The sequence below is a fragment of the Perognathus longimembris genome, chromosome 15 (genome assembly GCF_023159225.1).
Source record: "Perognathus longimembris pacificus isolate PPM17 chromosome 15, ASM2315922v1, whole genome shotgun sequence".
Lineage (NCBI taxonomy): Eukaryota > Metazoa > Chordata > Mammalia > Rodentia > Heteromyidae > Perognathus > Perognathus longimembris.
In genome coordinates, this window is record NC_063175.1 from 14,507,797 (window position 1) to 14,532,255 (window position 24,459).

Genomic DNA, 24,459 nt, shown 5'->3' on the forward strand with positions numbered 1-24,459 from the left:
CCTCCCTTCCCTTCCCTTTCCTTCCCTTCCCTTCCCTTCCCTTCCCTTCCCTTCCTTCATTTCTTGAAAAGTCAGAAAATAATTACTGGTTTAACAACAGATAGAAGTCAGGTTGGTATTAATGTTGATAGATATGAATATTAATTGATAAAGAGGATAATGGGAAAGTCCCAACAGCAAAAATATTTACAGTGTGTGTATGTGTGTGTGTTCGTGTGTGTGTATGTGTGTATGAGAGAGAGAGAGAGAGAGAGAGAGAGGAAGAGGGAGAGAGAGAGAAATGGAGGGAGAGACACAGACAGTGACACAGAGAGACTTCAGAGAGAAGGATTGCTTTGTGATCCAAAGTTTTAAAAAGGCAATGTGGGACAACAGAGAAAGAAAACAGCTGTTGGGTTGATTGGGTGTCTCAGTGCTGCCTTTTTCTACTACTGCCAACCATTATGATGGAGAACCACTCTGTTTACTTAAGAAAAGCAAAAGAGGAAGAGAAAGGAGCCTGTACCACTCCCAAGTTTTTAAGACTTGCACTCCTTATTGGCGGAAACATAGAATTCTCAGCTTCTCTTGAGACTTACTGACACTTGAAATAAATTTGGTAAAGGGTTATAGCTTTTACATCACTTCATTTTTTTCCCCTTCTTGTCCCACTCCAGTATTTCCAGGGCAATTTTCATATTAGAAAAAGGAAGATAGGAATTATGACTCTTTCAAAGACATGGCATTCACGACAATGTTCTTATTAATGTTAAAAATGGTATATGGCATTTTTCCCCCAAGCACATGGGATTTTATATCAGTAGGAATTTTACATGCTCCTACCTTGTTTTGGGTTAGAAACCTCAAGGGAAGAAATATTCGGCCATATCCTATTAAACTTTGGAGGGTCTGCATGCATCAGGAAAAATCAGGGAATGTTATTTTCCAGCTATAATCCCATTTGAACTAAACAGAAAATCATGTGGACACAGACACAAACCACACATCTGCTTTTTAACTTGGCTACGATGATGCACTTAAACAAAACATGACTCCCATACCCAACAAGAGCGAGCAATTGATGAGTCCCAAAACATTGAATGGACATTAAATCTATAGCTACTTCCCTAACAAAGGTCTTGCATTTTCTTTGGAAATAAGGTGGAATGTTCTTACACAAATAATCAAATAGAGACTTTAGCATTCCAAACTGACAGGAAAAGCTGGTGCCTGAAACTAGGAGATAACACTAAAGAAATAATTTCTCACTTGAAACTTCCATTCACTCAATTTATATTTACAGATAGGAAGAGGTTGTATTAGTCTGTCATGAGAGATTCTTTGGGGTATGTTTTAAGTGTGAGCCATTATCGCTGAAATGAAGCGGATCTATTCCCTATTTTTATATATGCAATTTCTCAGAGAAGGAAAGAAGGATTCTAGAGGGTTCTGATGAAAGACTAGCCCTAGGGTCTTCCAATCTTATCTAAGTTTTATATGTACGAGCATGGGAATGCTTTCTACAGTGCCCCTACCACAAAATGTGCTTCCTAAGTTATTGATTCCAAACAGAAAGAATTAGAAACCTGGTTTAATTTCAGAATCAAGATTTTTTTTTGGTCTTGGATACACACATTAAGGAAAGCAATAGCCCCCTCTGGAAGGGAGGAAGACATCCAGGCTTGAGATCTGGTGTTATAGGAGAGCAACTATTTCATAATTCAAATCCTAGCATCTAGTTTAAATCTACGTTTCTTATGTCATCCACCCAAGTCCACAAGGACAGCTTTTGCTTCCACCATAGCTCCTCATTCTAGTTGCTCCTCATTTTTCACTGATAGGTGGACAGCATGAGTTTTAACATTGCTTGTTAAAATGTCATAGGTCTCTGTCTTATCTCCCTAATTGGACCTCTTTGAAGAAGGAAAAAGCTTTGAAGAGGTCTTCAGTAAATATCTGATTATTAAGATTAACCTCTAGTGGCTATTCTGTTTATGGTAAACAGAATATTATTTTTATTAGGCTGTTTCCTCCATTATTAGATTATAGCAAATAGCATTCGTGTAAGACAAGGAGCTTGTGCTCTTGTTCTAGTTTAAAAATATTTGTTAGAAAATAAATCTCACAGAGCTAATAAAGCCGCTGGTCTGTTATTCTCCGCTTTTATGCATGTAGCCACTAAGGTAAAGAAAAAACATCATATTGCTACCCTATAGTGAACAAGTAAGGAATGAAACCTAGCATCCCTACCAAGTGTTATTAAACAAATCAACATTTAGTAGCATGTAGGCAAATCATGCTGGCTTTTGATAGGATCATTCTTTTATTTGAACACTCAAATGACTAGAAGATATTAAATTAATAAAACAAGCCTAATTGATCTGTTGTGATCAGATTTAAGAAATTATAAGTTTATACTGAGTTATTCCTAGAAAGTGTTTGTTTTAAGCTTTTTCAAATTTTTTATTATCCTTAAGTAGTTGTACAGAAGCATTTCGATTCAACATACCAGTTTGTAAATACAATGCGTCTTTATCAGTGTCATCTTCTTCATTCTCCCCTCTTAGTATGGCTTTGCATAAAATATCTTTAGCACCATATTAAGACAATCCTAGTTTAGTGAGATAGTCCTATCAGTTTTTTGTAATATAGGCAGACAGGCCACATGTGGGAGTAGTATTTATAATTTAAGTATTTAGCAACTTTGTCTTAAAGAAATAAGCTAGTAATTTTGTTAACAGGCTTTGTCAAGAAATTTAATTACTTTCACAATTAGTTTATTCATTAAGCATATAATTAAGTTTATTACTTTTCAGAATTAATTCCATAACATACAGTTCCTTTAATATCCTGATAATTTAAATATTTGCCTATGCCTATATATTATTAAAGCTCTTTTCTTAGTGATTTGTGATTTTCCTCCAGGATGGTAACGTCACAGATTAAATTTTCTTATACTTAAAATAATTATTGTAGGTAATTCTACTTTTGAATTGTTAATACTACTTGACTTACATGGAATTTTCTACAGCACACCACAGTAACAATCTGTTCCCTTCCTAGAATATAACTTTATTCAGTATTCTGTAGCTAAGCTAGCTTCTTTGTCAGGGAAAGTCCTGGGTTTTACCTGGGGATATAATTTAGATATTTTTTCTTAATAATTTTCATTATATAGGATGATTAACTTTTCAGTACAACTGAAACTCAGAGCCACTAGTAGCCATCCTGTAGAAATCCCAAAGTAGTATAGACTTGGTTCTATTAGGAAAATATTGTATGTGTTATGTGTTTTCTTTGGGAAGAAAAATGTCCCTCAAAATTGGTATTAATAATTGTGTTCTCTATACTATTATAGTTGGCCACTGCTGGTGTGCATACAATTTTTATATTTGATCATAATGATATTTTAAACTTAATATCCCACCCTCAATGGAAAAAAAGTATATTGTTTTATAATTGTGAAGCCAAGTAAAAGAACAAGTTAGCCTATTACTTTCTGGCTCCTTTTGTAAATCTATGATCCTGCCATGAATTAAATATTCAACACATATTATTAAGCAGCATTGCAATTCCCAGAAGTAAATTAAGCCCATTGGAGGGTATATTAATGCATAATTGAGACATCTTAACATATTCCAATCCAGTGACTATCTTTGCATAACATGAAGCCTCTGAGAATTCTAATCCATGGGGCTGTTTGTTTTGAGTAGTTACACATCATAAAAAAGGACAAGAAAACAGACTAAATAAAAAATATTTGTATTGTCCCTTTGGAGGAATTGTTGCAAATGTATTAATTTCATTTTCCTCACAAATCAGTTACGAAGGTGCCCCTTAGGAAGCGTCTGGTTGTTAACTTGTCTGTACTCTAGTTTCCTTATATGTAAGATGAAGACGCTGGAGGGGAGATCTCAGAGATTTTCCTTCAGCTGACCGTTTCTAGTTCTAGTGCTTCCTTCAAGGCCTTGCAGTATCCCACAGCAACTCCTGGGAGGAATGAAGCCTTGGAATTGATGCACTTGACCTTTGGAGAAGCTCAGGGTCTAGGAGCTTCCTGTGTGAAGGGCACATTCCTGCTGTGTGAATCGATTATGAGCCTTTTCATGATCACCGTGAAATCTAATCAGAGTTACGAAAGTATGACTGGGGTGAAGAGAGTTCACCATATGTTTAGAGATAGTCCATCATTCAATAGCATTCTTATGGGTAACACTTCCTGGTAGCCCATTTTTGGAAAATGGACTGAATTTGTCTCGACAATCTCCTTAGCTTTACTTTAAAAACTACACCCAGATAAAGAGTCATGAGTCCTCAATCACTTAGGCCACAACTTCCCTCTTGAGAAATGTCACCTGGCAAAGGCCCAGTTGCTATTATTCTATCATTCTTTTAAACTTGTAAATTACCTCCATGGAAGGATTATAAAATATCTATATAGAAAAACTTTAAGGTATGGAACACAGAAATAGAGTTCAGGGCAGAACCCCAACTCTACTACCTAGAAAGTTCCTTATCTTCTTTCTCTATGCCTGAATTCTCTTATCAGTAAAATGGGCATAATGACACTATAAAAACTGAATGAGAGAACATTTGCCTGGCATTGTGGTGAGAATTGAAAGGATATTAGCTCTTCTTCTATTTGTGCATACTGCTTTAATGGAATTTAGATTAGTGTAGGTTTTACTGAGTTCAAGTAGGGAATATGATGTGTTCCCTCTGCTTTTCTGCAACCATAATCATTCCCAAAGCCAAGGATTCTGAAATGTGTGGTAGGTCATGTTTGATGTAACTTACTTGAGAATAAAATCCAATTTTAGGGACTAAATAATACTACTTTTCGGAAAGCAATAGAAATTATCTTGAGCCTTGAGAAAAATTTTTATTTTTAACCTTTAACAATATGGACATGTTAATTTCCATACTTCTTTCAGTGTAGAAGCATGTTAGCTTAGGATCGGAATCAAACACGTAGTTTCTGATTGTTCTTTTCATTTGTTGGGACCTCCTCAGAAAATTGTTAAACAATAATCTAATTGTGACCCTTGAGATCTATTTTAATTAATCAGAAAAAACCAATGGGATTCCTATTCTAAAAATATAGATCTGGAAGAAATGTTATTTTTTTTCTCCTCTTGGACACAAGGCAAGCATTCTGTGAACCATATAACCATGTTAGAATGGCTAAACTTGGCCGTCAAGGTCTGAGGCCGAAGTGAATCAAGCTGAAAAGCCAGCTTGAAGAAGAATGCTAGAGGCATCGTATTTATATCAAGCAAGCTTTAAAGGTATGATTGCTTTAGAATATTAGATTGTCTTCCATCACACATGGCATACACCAAGTGTACTTAGTTAAGTTACATTTTTGGACAGCTAATAAGGGCAGAGCAAAATGTGACCCTGCTTTTCCACCAAAGGAAAAGTTTTCTGATTGTTTTGTTAGAATAGTCTACCAGGTACTACCTCATACTGTAGTAATTGAAATAAATGAGAGGTTGAGTCCTAATGCTATGGTTGAGGGTAAAGAGTCAGTGTTGGGAATTGGACATTGAGCTGCAATTTTATTGTGGCTACTGCTGTAGACAAGTCTTTTAAGTCTTACTTGTTTTGGTCTGGAAAATGGCAAAGTTAAATGTGTTGCCCTTTGAGTTTCCTAACAACACTAATGTTACATAATAATTTGGTGCTAAAATATAGTACTCTCTAAAAGGCAGAGTGTCACAATGATATAAAAATGATGGTAGTGAGCCTTCATGAACTAACTTTTTTCCATGGGTATGTGAGAATAATATTAGGTGGAGAAACAATTATGGGATCTTTTTGGGTTGATACAATCACTGCTATTGTTACCTAGGGAATTTTGCAGTAACATTATTCATGTCTAGAGAGGAAGCTACAGAAAACCCTGAAGTACTACAGGAGAAATCCCTACAGCCTTGGAGGTAACCTTTCCCCTCTTGGTTCTAGCAGTATATATTAGCATACTTCACAATTTGCACAGATAATTTCACGGGCTGCTTCATATTCTATATTCTATCCAACGTTGATACATTTCTCCTCTTCCTCAGTACATTAGAAATGTACTGAGAGAAGATGGACACATTTTAACGAGGGAAGGATAATTGCTTATCCTCTACCCACATATACCATACTTCTGAGTTCTACTGCTGTTAACACAGTGAAGTTACGCAAGATGAATGCTTTTTTTTCTCTCCATAACTTTATAGATTCTTAAAAGAAATGGATTAATTCAGAGATCATCAGGTCTTTTAAGGGTACCGGATAGTGGATAGAACAGAACATGGTGTAGGTATCAGCAAATCTAGAGTCCTGTCTAATCTCTTCCACTTGGAATAATGTTATGTGTAGCCCTAGATTCACTATAGTTAAACTAGAATTTTGTAGGCACAAGGGACTATCACCTCATAATTCCAAGCAAATGGTTTGGCCTAACTTCTCTCCAAAAGTAGAACAGTTAATTGGTGAGCTTTCCATTGGTTTTCCAAAAAGTTTTCACATGATGTATCTGTTATGTGGCTACAACAGTGTAAGAATTCACAGTTGACATACTTGAAGTTTCATTGTTGTACCATTTGGAAATCCCGGGAAATTCTTGTTTCTGAAAGTGTTCCCTTCCCACATGGAGAACTAGCAAAGGTAGAGATATCAGCTCACACTTAAAAAAGTGACTTAACATGCTAAATTAAAATGGGCAAATTGTTGTCAATAAAGATTGGTAAACCTCTTAGACCTTTGTTTATTAAGTCTTCTCCCTTCCTGTGCTGGAATATCTGATTTGCTCTTCAGGATTAATGAGGCAGCTATGTCCTAACGTTCATTCAATTTTAGGATAACCACAAAGGTTTCATGAATGTGAAATGCTAGTTACACAAATATGAAATGGATCTGGAATGAGGATACTGGGTACATGATCTCACAGTCCCAAAGGCATTTCACCGGGGACGTGAGCTTTCGGTGTAGAACATCAGCAAACAGTTCCAAATTAATGCAGCACACCACGCAACTTGCCATATTGCTACACTAGCCTGATCATTTCACCCCTTATTATAGAAAACCTAATTAGTTAAAGGGCAATTCAAATGAAACTTTTATTTGGAGAATTTATAAGTATCAAAGCAAAAGAGGGGAAAGCAAACACACACTGTAACTCTCTGGATAGAACGGACATGATTATTAATAACCGTTGGGTGAGGAAATGATTAACCTTGCCCCCCCCCCCCCGCATCTAGGTTGCTACAATATATTGGTATTGCACTAAAATATTTGGATGCTGTATTTAAAACACTTTTTACAAGGACTCCAACTGGCATCAAATGTTTTCAAGTATGAAAACATTTCTGGGCATTCTCAACAAGCTGATGGATCCCTGCAGGTAGCACTTCCCTTGTTTAATAGTCCTGCCAATTAAATCAAGTTAGAGATGAATGTTTAAGTCTGTGATTATAAGAGAAAACAGGAAAATGAGATATTTTCCCTTAAGTGAATTGTTGCTTTAAATTAAATTAATTTGTGAGTGGAGGAGAAAAGGGATAGACAAACAACTCATCAATAGTGTGTATATGTGTGTGTGTATACATAGTTATTTATGAATAATCTGTAGCTAAGTCACAAAAGTTTACCCCTTGCTCTTCTTTTGTTGATATTCTTAGGCGTATTGTTTGTTTAAATATTCTTGGTTTAAACATACTTCGTTCTTGGTGACCTGTTATTGCATTGATGTTTCACCTTTAATCTCTGACTCATCTGTCATATGTTTTGGCAAGAAGAGATCATCACCCATTTGAAGCTATTGTGTATTAGCTATTGTGTATTCTCAGTGCTCTAATTATGCCATTCATAATATATTGTTTGACATAATTAATGAAATTATTCATTTTGTAGGACTCAGAATCAGATGGTATATGTTAAAAGGTAATGATTAGTTTATCACTTTAACAAAACACTCACAAAGAAACCCACTATTAATTTGGATTAATAGTATCAACAAATGATCACTTGAAATTTCTCTAAGAATTAGAAGAACACTATAAAAAAAGTGAAAATGGAATGAACGGTTACCATTTTAGGTAAAGAAAATATAGAAATGGTAAGGCTCAATGGACTAGAGACCTATTTTGGGAATCATTAATTGCTGACAGTATCACCAGAAATCTTTTCAGCCATTGTCAAAGCACATTAAAAAAGACATGAGTTTTAAATCACATACCCTTGGGATGTAAGGGAAACTTACTTCCTAAGGGAGAGACAACAGCAAGTACAAAATGATCTTAATGGGAAATTTGTTTCCAAAATACTTCTTTTAGCAGATGATCAGAAAGGATGTTCATACTGTCTGTGCATTTGGATGTTACAATAGGCACTGACAATTTGAGATCTGTACTGAAAACTATGAAGGTGACAACATTTAGTCAAGTATATATGATGTATGCATGTATACTTAGGGTTACCATACATCAGTAATACACGTCATTTGTTTTCCTTGAGATGCACTCTGAGGATGAGAGTCTCCTAGGGGTGTGACATGGCTCTGATGCTATTTTCCTACATCGCTGGTGGAATTGAATTGAGTGATTCCTCCTTTGGGGGAAAAAATGAAAAGCACTGGCAAACACCAGTTTTACACTAGGTTAAAACATTTCAAGCATCTTCCTTTTTCCTGACTGCTGTCTTGAAAGCCTCCCTCCCTTCCTGCACCCTGGGGAATAGGAAGTGAAATCATCTCTGTGTGAATGTTTGACCTTGGGAGAGGAAAGGAACCCACGAGCGCAGACACCAAGCACCTTATAAGCCCACAAAGAAGGATTGTGGATGCCATTAGAGCAGCCTAGAAGATACAATCATGTTTGATGGTTTTAGTGCAAATCCCTTTGCCTCGAAAGCCAGGCAACAGGCAAGCTAGTCGGGTGTGATGTTGGGTGAACCCTAGAAGCTCTTGCATCCTACTCGCTGAAATCTCAGGAAACTCCCCTCACACTCCAAGCAGATCAGCCAGAGGCATACTGAAGGCAGACTACAAATGTTCCTTTTTAGTCACCAGGTTTGGGTCATGGGTATCAGGAGTTAAATGGCCTTAGCTTCCTGATAATACAGGTTCGCATGTTTCCCGAAGGCCCAACAAAGCATCCTTTCAGGTCACCACTGATTTCAAATTCAAAACCAAGCAAAACAAACCAAAAAACAATCGGAATTTCCCCGATTGGGTGTGTGGAAGGTCAACATCTGCTGATGCTCAAAGATGGAGGATGTGGCGAAGGTGAACCGGATGAGATACTAGGAGGGGTACAGTCAGGCAGGGGGCACATGCGACACACAACTGGCACTTGACACAGAAACACAGGCCAGCACCCAAGACCTGCTTTCCCACCCATCCATTTCTGAAACTGGAGGGCAGGGAAGGACAGCCGCCTCAACAGCCCCTCTACTTTGGGGTCTCTTTGGTTTCCTCCACCTCTGTCAAGGCCTGAAAGGGGCCCAGAGACAACGAGGCCAATGCCAAGGGAAGCAGGCAGACAGAAGAATCAGACTAAGAGGCCTGCAGGCGTTCATGTACAGGTTTGGAGCACAGATGTGATCTCAGCGTAAACAAAGAAGCGCCTGGTGGACAGGATGTTGGAGCCATGGGGCTGGGTCCCAGCGCTTACCAGTCAGTGCCCAGGCTTCTTCACAAGCTAAACTGAACTGGGGTGGTTGATACATTGGAACACCCGCCTCGTGCATTTATAAGAAGCAGGACGTTGTTTTCCTCAAATTATCAGAATGTTATTGTTTAGGAGGGCGGTGGGTATGACAACACTCGAGCTGCTGTCGTTCATTTTACAGTCACCCAACTGGCACAGCCCTGGGTACAAGCCCCAGAAGGGCAGAGTCTCTGGGACGACTGTGCTGTCCTCACACAATGCATTATGGAGGACTCCGCTGCACCTGCTGTCTCTTCAGCTAGTCAGCAATGGTTCCCAGGTTTGAGCCATTGGAGATAAAGGGCACAGTCTTAAAAAACAAAATGCAAACTTTCATAAAGGTAATTTCAAGAGTATTTTCAGGCTTGGGGTGAGGGTGGCTTTTTGTGGTAGCCAGACAAAATTCTTTGCAATGATACTGGAGAAGGGTTTACCTAGGGGGCTGAAGAAACAGTTCTCCTCGCCTGCTCTCATTTCTCCTAAGAGATTACTGACAGGGACTTTTGGTCCCCCGGTGCTAAAATTCTGCATGTATTTTGGAGGCCCTTTCTCAACCCAACCTGGGACATAAGTGCGCAGAAAAAATACACAATCACTGTATTTTAGGACAGTGGCATCATATTACTTTTTTTTTTCCTTCCCCCTGCCCCCCTGCAGAAAGAGGAATGATCAGAAATTTGTCTCTTTCAGGCCTTCACAAAACCTGACAATTAGCCTGCATGTAAGATGCCCTCTCTGCTGGCTTCATGGACTTTTCCCTCTCATTTCCATGAATCTGGACAAGGAATTTTCCTGCCAGCCATTCTCTGCTCCTCTCTGTTATATTAGAAATCTGTACTGAGTTCTAGAGAGGGAGAGCAGTTTGCTGTTAAGTATGAGCATTTAGGACCCTTTTTTTTTCTTTAAATGAGCAATTTTTACCTAAGTAAATGCTACTCAATACAAATAGCCTTTCCGCATTAAAGTAGTGAGGAAAGCTGAGGCAGTACCCACAAATGGAAGAGCTGTATAAAAACAACTATATTCACGGTGCTCTCATCAAAGCTGTGCAGGAAACCAAGACAAACATTCAATTCACCAAGGAAATGATCTCTCATATCAGAAATGGATACTGGGAAAACAGACCTGAAGAGCTGAACTTCAATGCAAAGCTAGTCTAGACTTCATTTGGTGATTTTTGTCTTAATTGTTTTTTTACTTACTACCAATACTGGAAATACTGGGAATACCTGCAGAAAAAGAAAGAAAAAAGATAACAAAGAAAATCTGTTAGCTATTTGTTAGTGTACAATGTCCTTAACTTAGAACTCTCAGCAACTTAACATTTGATAACATTTACGTCATTAGGAAATTAGCACCAGAATAAGTTTTTATGCGAAAATGTCTATATTCATGTATATTTATATATTCGTATATTGAGCAATATGGTTTTAAATTGTACTTATGTATACTATATAAATGTGTTTATGTATTTTTGTTCTCTGTACATGTACACAGGACCATCCATAACATTTTACTTTCATTCTTTCATTCCTGGGTCCATCAGAGTTGAGAAATTAATAGTTATATTTACCTCTAATACTCTGGTACACCAAATTCTTGAGACATTGAATATTTTGCCCTTGCCAATAAGGTTAATTAACATTTTATGCGGTTCAAAACAGATATTGAATTAGATTTATATTCTTGGCACAGAATACCAAATATCATTGTATACCTCTGCACACATACCCAATATTTGCAGCAATAGATTTTTAAAAATATATTTGGAGGTGAATGAGTTAGCTGTTGAAAGTCATTTGGCATGTTGATTAATTTCACATAACCATTATTTTTATTCCTCTTTTACTTGTCAAATATGTGGATTAAACTCTGTAATAGAAACTTAATTGAACAGAATAATTCAAGAATACATTAGGTTGTTCGTATTGATCATAGACTTCGATTTTTTTTTTTTGTTTTTCTTTAATTCATAAGTTGTGCTAAGGTAACAGAGCCATTTCAGAATGTGGTATAAACGTATATGTGAATTTAGTCTCTGTTCAGATTTAAACTCCTAGCCAAGCAATATTGCATAGCATTGTGGCTAAGAGCAGTGGTACAGGAGGCAGCTTTCTGAATTTGAAGCATGTCTCCACTTCTTGAGTTCTCACCATCTTTATGTCCTTGGGGGAAGTTGCCCATGCTCTCAATGACCCTGGAGAAATGTCCTACTTCTCTGAGTAGTTGTGAAGATGATATGAATTGATCATTAGAAACTATTCAGTGGGAGTCAGATTTAATTTACAAATACATATGTAAATGTATACATGGTGGTAGACACTGGATGCAAACCTATTCAGGATTCAATGGGTAACTCTTTTGAACAACTAACTTACCATCTAACAAAATGAATATGGAGAAGGTGGTATTTGAAGTCTCTGTGTGTGTGAGGCCTAGGGGAAGGCAGACAAATAGAGGAGGGCGGAGAGAAGGCCATCATAATAGTCAGTGTATATCTGATGAAACTAGGAAACTTGAGGGGACGGTTGGAATTGGGAGGGATGAAGAACAACAGTGAGAGGTGCTGTAGATCAAGACACGCAGTACTCAAAAACTGACATGTTGATCTGTGACCTCTTTGTACAGCCACGTAAAGATAATAAAATATAACTAGACAAAAAGGGGTGGATACACCACATGCTGCAGAAGCAAAGAGTATCATTCTTATTGTCACAGATTATTCCTCAAGTATCACTAGGTTGCTGTGTTAATTACAAGTCAGGGATTTGTCCCCTTGTTATTAAATGTGGGTGGCAATGTGGGGATGACAGGGGTAGGGAGCAAAACCTCTGAGAGTCTTGAATTGCTACTAATGAAGAGTGGGGCGATTTTAGGCAAGTTTGGTGGTTTCCTTCAGCCTGTTTCCTCATCCAGAAGGGGCTCAGCGTCTCCTATTGCTTAGGAGGATTGAACAAGATAATCCATGAGTCTGTTTGACACATGATATGTGTCCAATAAATGACAGCTATTAATGAGTTGTTCATACATGTTCTCCACATCACAGAAGTGTTCTAACAGGTGGGAACTGTAAGAATCATTAAGCTTCTATTTTTTGTGTGTGTGTGTTGCCAGTCCTGGGCCTTGGACTCAGGGCCTGAGCACCTTCACTGGCTTCTTCCCGCTCAAGGCCAGCACTCTGCCACCTGAGCCACAGCGCCCCTTCTGGCTGTTTTCCATATATGTGGTGCTGGGGAATCAAACCGAGAGCTTCATGTGTAGGAGGCAAGCACTCTTGCCACTAGGCCATATTCCCAGCCCATTAAGCTTCTATTTTGGTATTTATCTTGTAACAACGGCCCTCTGGATAGTGTAACTGATTATTGTAACTGTATTGTTCAGGGATTTCTAGGTGTGTATTCTTTAAAACCAAAAGATAATATCCTATGCCTGAGTGGGGAGGGGGTAGAATAAGGAATAAAGAGCTACAAAGGTCTTTATAAACCTTGAAAGAGAAAGGAATGAAACCCCAGTTTCACTTAGGAGCATCCTTAAACCTCTTGGTGTCTAAACTGCTATGAGTTTCTAGTACTGCAGCTTAAGTGTTGATCTCCTGATCAACCCAAACTAGAAAACTAGATTTCCATATTTCAATTTTCTCCTAGGAGCTGAATTTAAAGTGGAACATACTTTGGGCAGAGGGCAGCTAGATTCTTGGCCCACTCCTTTGGTAGATTCTCTGTGCCACAGTGTGACGTTGATGGGCTGCTGAATCTTTATTTTGTTCTTCTTTTGCAAGTTCTCTGCTGGGTGAGGTATGATAATACCATTATAATTTATCCAAACTCCAGATTTTGCCATGATTGAAAATCCTTCTCCATTGCAAGGAAACACTTCCCTGTTGCCATCCAGCAAAGAGACTAGAAGTTAAGGTGGCAGAAGCAAACTCTTGGTGTGTTTTCAAACTTACTTGAAGTCAGAGGGCCATGCATAATGCAAGGTAAGGTTCTCTAGGTATTTGGCCAGATATAATGGGAAACAAACTTGCCAAGCTCTTGCAGTACTTGCTACAACTGAATACTTTAGAGAGATGCAGAAGTATTTCTAGGCGTTTGGGGATACAAGGGCAGGAGAATATAGACCTGTGCCAAACAAGGCTATTATGAGTTCCTGTTTTTCTCATGATGATGTTATTGCCTTGCATTGAATCCTTAAATAAAATGCAGATTCTTCTTCCTTGTGCAGCAATTTCTTGAGACACTGACAGAGGAGCCACTTTCTATTCCACTGCTGAAAATGAAATTGTTCAGAAAAAGATACTCAAATTGTTCATCTCAATAAAGATATTTAAAGTCAGAAGCATTTGAACACCAACGGATGTCTACTAATGTATTTTCAGATGCTATTTTCCCCTAATGGTTCCTTTTATAATGTCCAAGTATTTTGCCGTTGGTTCTGTGTAGACAATGAGGGATTAGGTAAACTCATTGCTTCTGCCTGGGGTCCTAGCTACTCAGAAGGCTGAGATCTGGAGAAAATGGTCCAAAGCCTGACCAGGCAGGAAAGTCAAAGAGACTCAAATCACCACCAAAAAAGCTGCAAGTGGAGGTGTGATTCAAGTGGTAGCTTGCTAGCCTTCACCAGCACCCAGAACCTGAGTTCAAGCCCCAGTAGTAGCACGTGCATGTACACACACACACACACACACACACACACACACACACACACAGATACAAGTAAGCCGTGACAAATCTTTCCAACATATAAGCCCTGAAAATGAAATGCAGCAACTCATTTCATGAAAGATGGATGTGTTTAGCATCTGTCAGGAATGAATCAGAGAATGTGGTTTCATCATACAATGGAGACTGGGATGTTACGTGATATGAATAAGTCAGACTGGTCCCAGGAAGGTTGTCTGGGCACATCATGTTGACAGTGTCTTCAACATTCCCTGTGAAGTAAAAACTATTATGTAAAGACTATATTTATCTTTAAAACAGCTCATAATTTGTCTTCCCATCTTTCTTCAGATTCCTGATAGGAATTACCTCTCTCTTTTGGCATCTCAAAGTTCTCTGGGCACATTTCTATGATGGATTTATCAATATATTTGTGTTTGTCTAAGAGTACAAAGGGGACACAACCCATGTCTTGCCTTTTCTGTCTCTTGTCTTTATCTTGGATGGTGCTTGATATGGAAGAGTTTCACAAAGTTTATTTGAACAAAAGTTTGTCTGCTCGACGTTTTCTGTCATTGTGTAAACAATCATCTTGATCACACTATGATTGGGTCCCCTATACAATGTTCCACTGAGATGCAGCTCCTGATGAATTAGTAATTTCACTGTCTTTGAATACAAGATGTTCCCTTGAAAGCAAGAGCTATGCTATGCACAGTTTATCCTCATGGCTGTTCTTCGTATGAGGCTCAGAAGCCTAAGCCAACTTGATGCTCTCTGGGGAAACATTCAGGCATTGAATGTCTACCTTGCTTTCCTTCAACTTCTTTTCTCAGACCTTTCCTTTTATTTTCCGGTTTGATATTTTTATCTCTATTTCTCTCCCCCGTCCCCCACAAGTCTCACCTGTGGGAAAATGAACATTATATATACCCTTTTAGGTATAAAAACTTGAGATCCCTCTTCAAGGAAAAGAATATCACACTGAGATATGAAGTTAGGTAGGAAACTGAATGTTTTAGTTTTGAAGGGATGCAGTGAAGAATCTGAAATGTAGGTTTCATTTGTCTAAATCTACCTTTGGAACCACCTCATAGATACTTGAAAAGGGATGGTATAAATTCAAACACAGTAGATAGAAAAGAGGAAAGGAGACATAAACAAATTAATGCTTAGAGAGTGATAATCTGAGAGCTGAGGAGGCTTAAGAAATCATCCCATTCCAACTTTCACCTTCAAGAACAGGTATAAAGAGTAGCAAGTGCCTTCCCCAAGTCAACACCTTCACATTCTGTCCTGGACCATCCACTTCCTGCATGCCAGGATAGGGAATGTTTGTAGATGGCTAAATTTGACCCAAATGAAGGAAGCTTAAGGGTACATACACTTTAATGGAAAGTTATGATGAACAGAGGGGCTTGCTTTTAATATTAAGGCTTCTTCTATAATGAAAATGTCACTTTAGTAGAGAAATACATACTTGGTTAAATAAACCAATGGGTCATTATTCCACTATGGGCTAAAACATTAAAAAAGTAAGGAGTTGTTCACTTTATTACGGGTAGTTATTTCTTCTTCAATCCATCCCTCCCATTTCCAAATTTATTTTAATGTTTATTGTGAAAGAATCCTGTTGCAATTAGGGAGATGAGAAACTAGTGGAATTATAAATGTCATAATGTAGTATTTTTTGTCTTCTTCTTTTGAAAAGTTTTTGCTAACTACCTCTTTCCCAACAAGACAATAGCCAACAAGCGTATAATTAAGCTTCAGGAAGTCAACATGACAGAGATCTGAGGAAACACAAGCTCAGGTCTTTAGAAGTAGATTAATGCGGTGCTATAGGCTCTAACTCTTTTTGAGAATCAGTGGAAATTTCTGCAGCTTTTCATCACGAGGGAAGTAGAAGAGATTCAGATTCAGCATACTTCAAAATTAAAGGAAAAAAATGATCACAGCTTTGATAGAGCATTTGAAAAAAAAAAACAACAAACCACCAAGTAGGTAGTTTTCCTTCTTATAGCAAGACTACAGCCACTGGGAGCTCTAACTCCAGAAAGTCCAAGTGGAGAATTGGAAGGCAATAGGAACAGATTCTGTAAGCTTATTTGCATTACAATGGAATTACTTCTAATGTCCTTCCAGGCTTCAGTCTCTGGTCCAAACTGCTGCGGATAGGAGGTATGGAAAATTGTTTTCTAGAGAGGGAAATAAGATTGCCATTACAAAATTATGCTGTGAAATCATCATAGAAATGATCAAAACAGATTTCTCTCTCTCTCTCTCTCTCTCTCTCTCTCTCTCTCTCTCTCACATTCTCCCTCTCTCTCTGGGAAGGGCTCTGGGACCTGAATGCATATGACAGAATGGACAGAAGTGACCTCAGCTTGACTTAAGGCATCAACAATAACTGCAGAATGGAAGAATGAGCTGCTGCAGAGTGGAAGCCTAGCCACTGGAGTGTCTACAGACACAGGAACAGGACAGAAGTCCTCTTTCCACAAGGTCTTAGGAGGAGAGAGTGGTACCCCACACACATTTGGGCCATCAATGCTCTGTTGGTATTAGGACGTCTAACCCTGTGGTAGAACGGATGTGTCAGGTTGTCTCAGTCTGATGTTGCTGCCATGAAAGCCATTCAAATTTCCTGATCCTCTGCTCACCAAGCAACCTTCTGATGATTACTTGGCTCTTCCCACAGGCTTAATTGCAGGAAAGCGAATCCACAGGTCATAAGGACTTGGATATGATTAATGCTGTAACAGCAATTTCATATTATGGATGAGTAAATGGGCATTTGGCTACAGCTTGTCACCCACATAACTGTCTCCAATGGGGAGAGCTTGCTGACCATGTGGTGGATCTTAGTATAAACTTAACGAAAGAGCAACTCACTGCACGGTGTTCTTCCTAGGTTCTAGACAGTGTCCAGACGCCTCACCTGTGGTCATTTATTTAATGTTTAGAACAAGTCTATGAGGTATATAAATCAGGCTGAGTTTACAGAGCAGGGATATTAATGTATGTGAGGATGAATAACTTGTCTAAGATCCTCCGAGTTTATTGAGAAGAAAAAGGAAATTTGAGCCTACAGTGCAGGTTACAGATTTTGGCTCATCTAACCATTGCTCTATACTTTCATTCAATTTGCTACAAGCTGATGTCTCTCACTCGCCAAATGTGTGTGGGGTACCACTCTCTCCTCCTAAGACCTTGTGGAAAGAGGACTTCTGTCCTGTTCCTGTGTCTGTAGACACTCCAGTGGCTAGGCTTCCACTCTGCAGCAGCTCATTCTTCCATTCTGCAGTTATTGTTGATGCCTTAAGTCAAGCTGAGGTCACTTCTGTCCATTCTGTCATATGCATTCAGGTCCCAGAGCCCTTCCCAGAGAGAGAGGGAGAATGTGTGTGTGAGAGAGAGAGAGAGAGAGAGAGAGAGAGAGAGAGAGAGAGAGAGAGAGAGAGAGAATCTGTTTTGATCATTTCTATGATGATTTCACAGCATAATTTTGTAATGGCAATCTTATTTCCCTCTCTAGAAAACAATTTTCCATACCTCCTATCCGCAGCAGTTTGGACCAGAGACTGAAGCCTTTTTTAAAAAAAAGTGAAGAAACAGTTTCCCCACAATATTCCTGAGGTATAACTTAATTCTCTCTGATGTAATTGGTGGAGAGATTGAACTGGAACTCAAAGGATGTTATTACTTGTTGTTTACCCTTCACCTGCTTGGTGAGAATAATTGTTTATTGAAGAAATATTAAGATGTGTAACTAAGTGGAGCTGCCTGATGTTCAACTATGGATTTTGTTGTAGTATAATACACGGGCACTTGATTACCATTCTAAAACCCTACAGGTGTTGCATTCCAAATCACAAATGGTCCCATAAGCTTCAGATATGGTACTTCAGATCCGAATTCAGGCATGCCTAACTTATTTTTCTGGTGCATCTATGCGTTCACATACTTGGTTCATACACACCAATCCCTGTGAGGAAAGACTCTCTCTCTATGCTGATGATTTAGGACACTGAACCTTGAAGGCTGGTGGTCAGTTTCAGAATGTGTATAAGTCACCAGGGAGTGCATGCTACTCAGACAGACATGTTAGTCCCAGCCAACTAGTGTGTACTCTAGATGGTAGGACAGGACATTGACACGAATGAACCCCCTTTTTGTATCATTAGATTTCCTGCAAGATTTCAGAAGGCTTTTCCATGTTGGAGATGGAAGTCTCTTGTGTTAGAGCCACTGTGCTGTGCCAGCTTCTATATTCCGGAAGATCAGAGACTGAGGTGAGCCCCTATAGCTGTGTGGGCCTTACGAGATTATTAGGCTTGCTTACTCATTCACCAATGTAAATACTGCATAAACATTTACAAAGATCAAGAACAAAACAGAGGTCTGCCTTTAAGTTGTTAATTTTTAGCTCCTATTGTCAGAAAGCTCTGACTTGACATATTTCTCTCTTTTGCATGGGTGGGCTTAAGCAGGCTTCCTTGAGGAGCTGGTATTAAAGAAAAGTCTTGAAAAAAGGAACAGAATTTCAATAAGTAAGAAAGAACAAGGGACTTGTGGGAAAGGAATAAATTTCCTATCTAGCATGCTGACTTAGTGATCCTTACAGACAGCCTGCAAAATTAGTTTGGATTCACTCTAAAGATTGAAACTAGGATTGGCTGTTTACTACTAAACCAATAATTTTAAGAACTTAAATTACAGAAATGGATTGACATGCCAAGGAAATAACTACAGTTAGAGTAGGCAAGGGTGGATAATATGAAGATTTAAATGGAAAAGAGCAAGGGAGGTTTTGAAGACAGAGAAATAATAGAGATCTAGACAGCCAGTAGATTTGCAGAAGACTGAGTTATTTAAACATGTGCCAAAATGAAGCCCGGGCCCCATGGGGGGAACAGAATAAGTCACTCAAATTTAACCTGAGATGCAATACAGTGTAATCTGTAGTTTTTGAAGGCAAGACACACCTGGATTTAAATCCTCTCTCTCATCTTTACCAGTTCTCAGAAGCTTAAAGAATCCTTTTCCCTGTAATCATAAGATTTCATACCTATAAAATAAAAGCAGTAGGATCTACTTGAGAAGAATGCTATGAATTTAAAATGGACAAATGTACATAAGGCATTTAGAAGATTGTCTGGCTAGTGCCACACTCACGGGTATACCTTGGAAAAGAGAAATGGGTCAATGCAAATAGGATACCAGAAAAAATAATAGAATAATCATCAAATTACTTTCCATTACTCAGAAGAGCCCAAGGTATTGTATAACGACTCAAGTTGGATTTCTGAGCAAACAAATAATGTCAATGTCAGACCAATTTAATTTTCCTTCTTTGAAGAATATTAGACTGCGCACATAAGAGAAAAGGAAATGATTGGATCCAGCTGAATGTGCTGTGCTTTTTGCCTGTCTCCATGACATTCTAAGACTAAGCTGCAAGAAATTGTTTAGACCAGCATGTCCCCAAAAGAGTGTTTTGTAGAAAGTTATTAAATGTTTCATGAAACAAATAAGTTTGGGAAATGCTCGGTGAAATATAGGTTACCTCACTGTTGGACTTTTCAAGTGTTTTTTTTTAATAAGACAATGTGACTAAGAGTTGGTGCACAGAATTTTCTAAACCTGTTTTACCATAGACTATTTTTAACAGGTTGAAGGACACCATTTGAGAAGCAGAGATGTAGATACTATATTTTAATTGCCAAAGTTATGGCATATATAGGGTAATGATTTAACTGTACGTCAAATAATGTCATAGGTTATTCCACAGGCTTAAGAAATGAAAAGGTATTAAAACTTTTATGCATGAACTGGACAATAGGAATGAGAAAATCACGATTAAGCATGAAGTTGGACAGAGATGCTGCCCAGCTGGAAGACAAAAGCAAAATTCAAAGGATCTTCAAGATAGAATTCGACCAATAGGAAAATAAGCAAGGTGATATTTTGATAGAATATAAGCTTTGTGGAAAAATACTAAGTGCATATACATATACATGTCCTAAAAGATCAAGAAAACACACTAAGTTTTGAATAAAAGCCCAATGAATACAAACATCATGACAAAAGTTATACTTAAGAATAACTCGGCCAAATTAGTAGCACCAGGAAGTGTGATGTATCATGTAGACTGGGTGGCAAGTCCTCTTCTGCCTTAGTACTTCATGACCCATAACAAAATGAAGCCTATGCAGGAAATCCAAAGCCTAGTCATTCCCACCGGTTATCCCATTGTGGTAGGTGGAGTGATCTTAGAAGGAGACCTTAACAATGAATTCCTGCTTTGATAAAAGCCTCCAACTTCTCTGCTGAAAACCTGTTGAGATGAGGAGAAATAGCCCTTCAGATCCATGCCTTATCCCAGCTGACCGAGAGCCTACAAACTCTGAAGTGTAGTCAGAATGAGTGGCGTTTCTGGGTCACTGAGGTGGATGCTGAGGCTGTTGAAGGACCAGAGGTCCAAGTGCCTCCTTTATCCCTTCTTAGGTCTGACATTTCCATGCAGATATGACATAGTGGGTTCCCTCTCGGAGAAGTAACTCATTATGTATCAAGTAGAGTAATGTGGGGATATGGGAATGTGTGTACATGCACGTGTGCGTGCGTGTGTAAAAGAAGCCAATAGGGAAGAGAACCATACAAGTACAGGAAGTCCTGTGCATTCTCCTTGCCTCAAAGCACCACCCCAATGAATTAGAGGAATTCCAGGCCATATATCTAGGTCGAGGGACGTGAAAATACTGCCTTGCGTATGAAACTGTAACCCCTCTGTAATTCACTTTGACAATAAGGGAAAAAAAAAGAAGAAAGAAAAATGGAGCTAGAGATGGATGGTTGTTAATATGAAAAACAAATGTAACCAAATAAAACAGTCACAAATTAGGAGACACTCCACATTGACGGTCTTATTAATCAATTATCAAGATATAAATGTTGTAACAAAACTGTCCAACAGAGGACCCAGACTGTTTTAAGAAAAAACTTCAGAAAATTATTTTTGAATACTTCAAGACAGGTGTTATGCAAAACACGTTGCGTGTGTTAGCTTATTCAATCCTCTCAAAACCCCAGTGAGGTAAGAACTGATATGATCCTCACATGAAAGATGGGAAACAGGGTGTTGCCTGCTTTTTCAAGGTCACACAGCTAGTAAGTGAAGGAATAGGGATTTGATCCTGTAACCTGTGTACGAAACTGGTGAAATGTTTACTACCCCCTTGGGTGATATTAAAGTACAGTCGGTCCTGTCAGAGATTTTGCTGCTTTCAAGACATTTGTAGCTGGAATACTTTCTAAAATCATACACCAAATCTCTGCTTATTTTTTTTTGAGTCTGTCATTGTTTTTTTTGTGTTTTTTTTTTGGCATGACATTTTTATTTCATAATTGCAATGTGACTTCATAAAGCTTTCTCTGCATTAGATAAGACATTATCACTAAGAAAATGTTTATGTGTTTCCTTAGTTCTATTATTTTTTTCTTTAATTTTTATTATCAAACTGATGTACAGAGAGGTTACAGTTTCATACGTTAGGCATTGGATACATTTCTTGTACTGTTTGCAAATCTCTGCTTATATTGGTGGTTGAAACAGGGAATGGATCACCCCACTGGGTCCTTCCGTCACTTTCCTACTTTAACAAGAATGTGGAAAAGTACAGAAGTCCAGTAAAAATGAGGGGATAGATGAATACTTGGACCTAAGAGAAAAATCAAAGTAGGTTGCATTCCTTTCGCCAGACATTGACCGGGTGATCTTTAGAACACAAAGGTTTAAGGGTGTAAGTCATTTCCACAGAGAACATCACAAGAAATCCATCACAGTGAGAAAGCTTGGCTAAGACAAAGTCTTCCCAGTGAACAAGTCTTGAAATAAACAAGGTCTTTGAAGCACAGGTTTGAACAGAAGAACAGGGTCACGCTTGCAGAGAAGTCAAGGCCACAGGAGCAGCCTGTCCCAGATGCCCTGCGGTGGCTTTGTGGAATAGGCCTGCCCCGAGGAGATGGTAGAATGCGAGCAAGTGTTGGGGAGCTTTGTTTTCTTTCATCTCCATCCCAGGAAAGAAGCAGAAGATCCTCAAGATGAAATCAGAGCCATTTCCACTTGGGGGACACATGAGATGAACCTTGACAGCAGTGGTGTTGGTGTTGGTGTTGGTGTTGTGAGGGAGAGTTTCTCTAGTAGGTAGCCACCAGGTATAGCACCAAAGAACTTCCTGTGGTCTTTTTCCAAATTTCACAACTTTTTGCTTTCAGCCTTTGCAGTAAGCCCAGGGGTCTCCCTTAACAAGATAACCTTGAAAAAATATAAACACTGTTCAACCGAGCTTTAATGTATCACTTTGAGGAACAAGAAGTCAGTTTTATCTTTAGGGCACACACACAAAAACGCAATGCCCTTCCAACTGGAGTTTTCTTTTTCTGAACTTGTTGAAGGTCTTCTATTTCTCTTTCACAGAAATTTTACCATCATATCATGCCCCCATACGTCCGGGCTGGTTACTTGCTCCATTACTCTCAACACTTCACTTGATAAGGCTCTCGTTCCTGTGATATCAGTTTTGGGGTTTGGCATCTCGCAGCTGCTGTTTGGAAGGGTCTGATCACACGCTTAGCCTTGTATGGAGACAGGGGCTTTTCAAGTTCTCATTCCATTGTGCTCTCTGCATTGCCCATTCTTCTTTCTCAGTGTGTGGGTATAAGCTAAAATTCCCTTTTTGGTCTCTGTTTTTTAAAGAGGGTTAACCTTGGGGTTCGGCAGGTACTAACCATTTCATCCATGAAATTGCCCAGAAAAAAGTATTTAGGAAACAATCACTTGTTTTCTTAGCATGTGGAAGTCGGATCTCTGCTTCGGATATTCAGGGTTTTCAGTGGCCAAGTGGTAACGGGGTATCTCATACGCTCTCTACAAACGTGGGTACAACTGGCCTTTCAGATCCACATCCACGAGGACCTCCTCTGCGGGAGACACCCAGAGGCCAGTGGCCACGTTGTGTCTAAACACACTCCACTCAGCGCCACTCCACACTAGACAGGGCACAGCTTGAGACGATTAGAAAAAGCCAATCATGTAACTGGCCGAGTTAACTAATTTCATGCTAAAATTGAGTGGGGGCGGGACTCTTTTCTTAAAAACCCCAAACCCTTTCTCTTGGGTTGCTGATGTGGGAAATGGGACAGTAAAAACATCCAGAGTCCGTGGACGTTGTTTACGGCTAGTTAGGATGGTGAGTTCTCAAAGCCTGTACTATTTTCACTAGAAGTTAGTTTAGGGGAAGAAATAATCATGTCTCCTTTCATTCGCTTAGGGGGAAAACTACTTGTGTGATTTCTTTGCAAATCACTTCCCACCACATTTCATAGGAAGGCTAGAATTTAACAGGTGAGCAGAGTGCTAAAACCTGCTTACGAGTGGGACCATAAGGACTAAAATGGCAGTTCTGAGCTGTGCAGAAGAACGGCACAACTGGAGGGAGTAGTAAAATCACAACCGGTCACGTGAGCGAGTGTGGACGCGCCAAGTCAACACACACACGCGGGGTAGAGCAGCAAAGTTACTCACAGGTATTCGCAGTGCCTTTGGGGATGGGGAGATAGGAGCCGGGACTCCAGGGCCGGCCCTGATAATTCTTCTTGCATTTCCCACAGTCGGGACCTGTGGTGTTGTGCTCACATTCACACGTCAGTTTGCTGTTGTCATACACACACACGGTGGCGTGGAGATTGCACTTGCACCTAGTGGAGGAAACACAAAGAGATCGCTGTCAGTGAAGTGCATCTTAGTGGTCTAGCCAGGGGGTTGTGGCTCCTAAGCAGAGGCAGGCTTTGGTATTTATCACACAGAGGCATTTAGTAAAAGGTTGATTTCTGGACTCAGTCTTGAGGATCTTTTTCAAGAAATATCTTTTGGGGGTAGGGGATTCTTAGGTTCCTTTTCTCTCCCCATTAAGGAATTAAGGGCAGCGAAGTGTTTAAGGCAGACAGAGCAAGGGGAAAGGAACTCCTTATGGGAGAGGGGGGGGTCCTAGAACTGGGTGTGCATGGACTGCTAGGTGCAGGCTCTCTCATTCTTGTTCCCCTAAGGGGGTGCTCTG

The 24,459-nt window shown here is 39.2% G+C and overlaps 1 protein-coding gene across 2 annotated transcripts in view; it reads right to left on the reverse strand.

Moving 5' to 3' along the window:
* Positions 1 to 271: 271 nt before the first annotated feature.
* Positions 272 to 24,459, reverse strand: part of Ntng1 (netrin G1) — a 280,824-nt gene continuing 256,636 nt past the window's right edge. Inside the window, exons 3-5 of one of the 2 annotated variants that reach the window (XM_048363652.1) lie at positions 23,928 to 24,100; positions 10,880 to 10,906; positions 272 to 888 (exon numbers count right to left, since the gene is read on the reverse strand). In XM_048363652.1, the coding sequence (XP_048219609.1) occupies positions 809 to 888; positions 10,880 to 10,906; positions 23,928 to 24,100 (280 nt within the window). In that variant the 3' untranslated portion in view covers positions 272 to 808. Of the gene's footprint in view, positions 889 to 10,326; positions 10,907 to 23,927; positions 24,101 to 24,459 lie in introns of those variants that run through there. The other variant, XM_048363651.1, reaches the window with a different exon arrangement.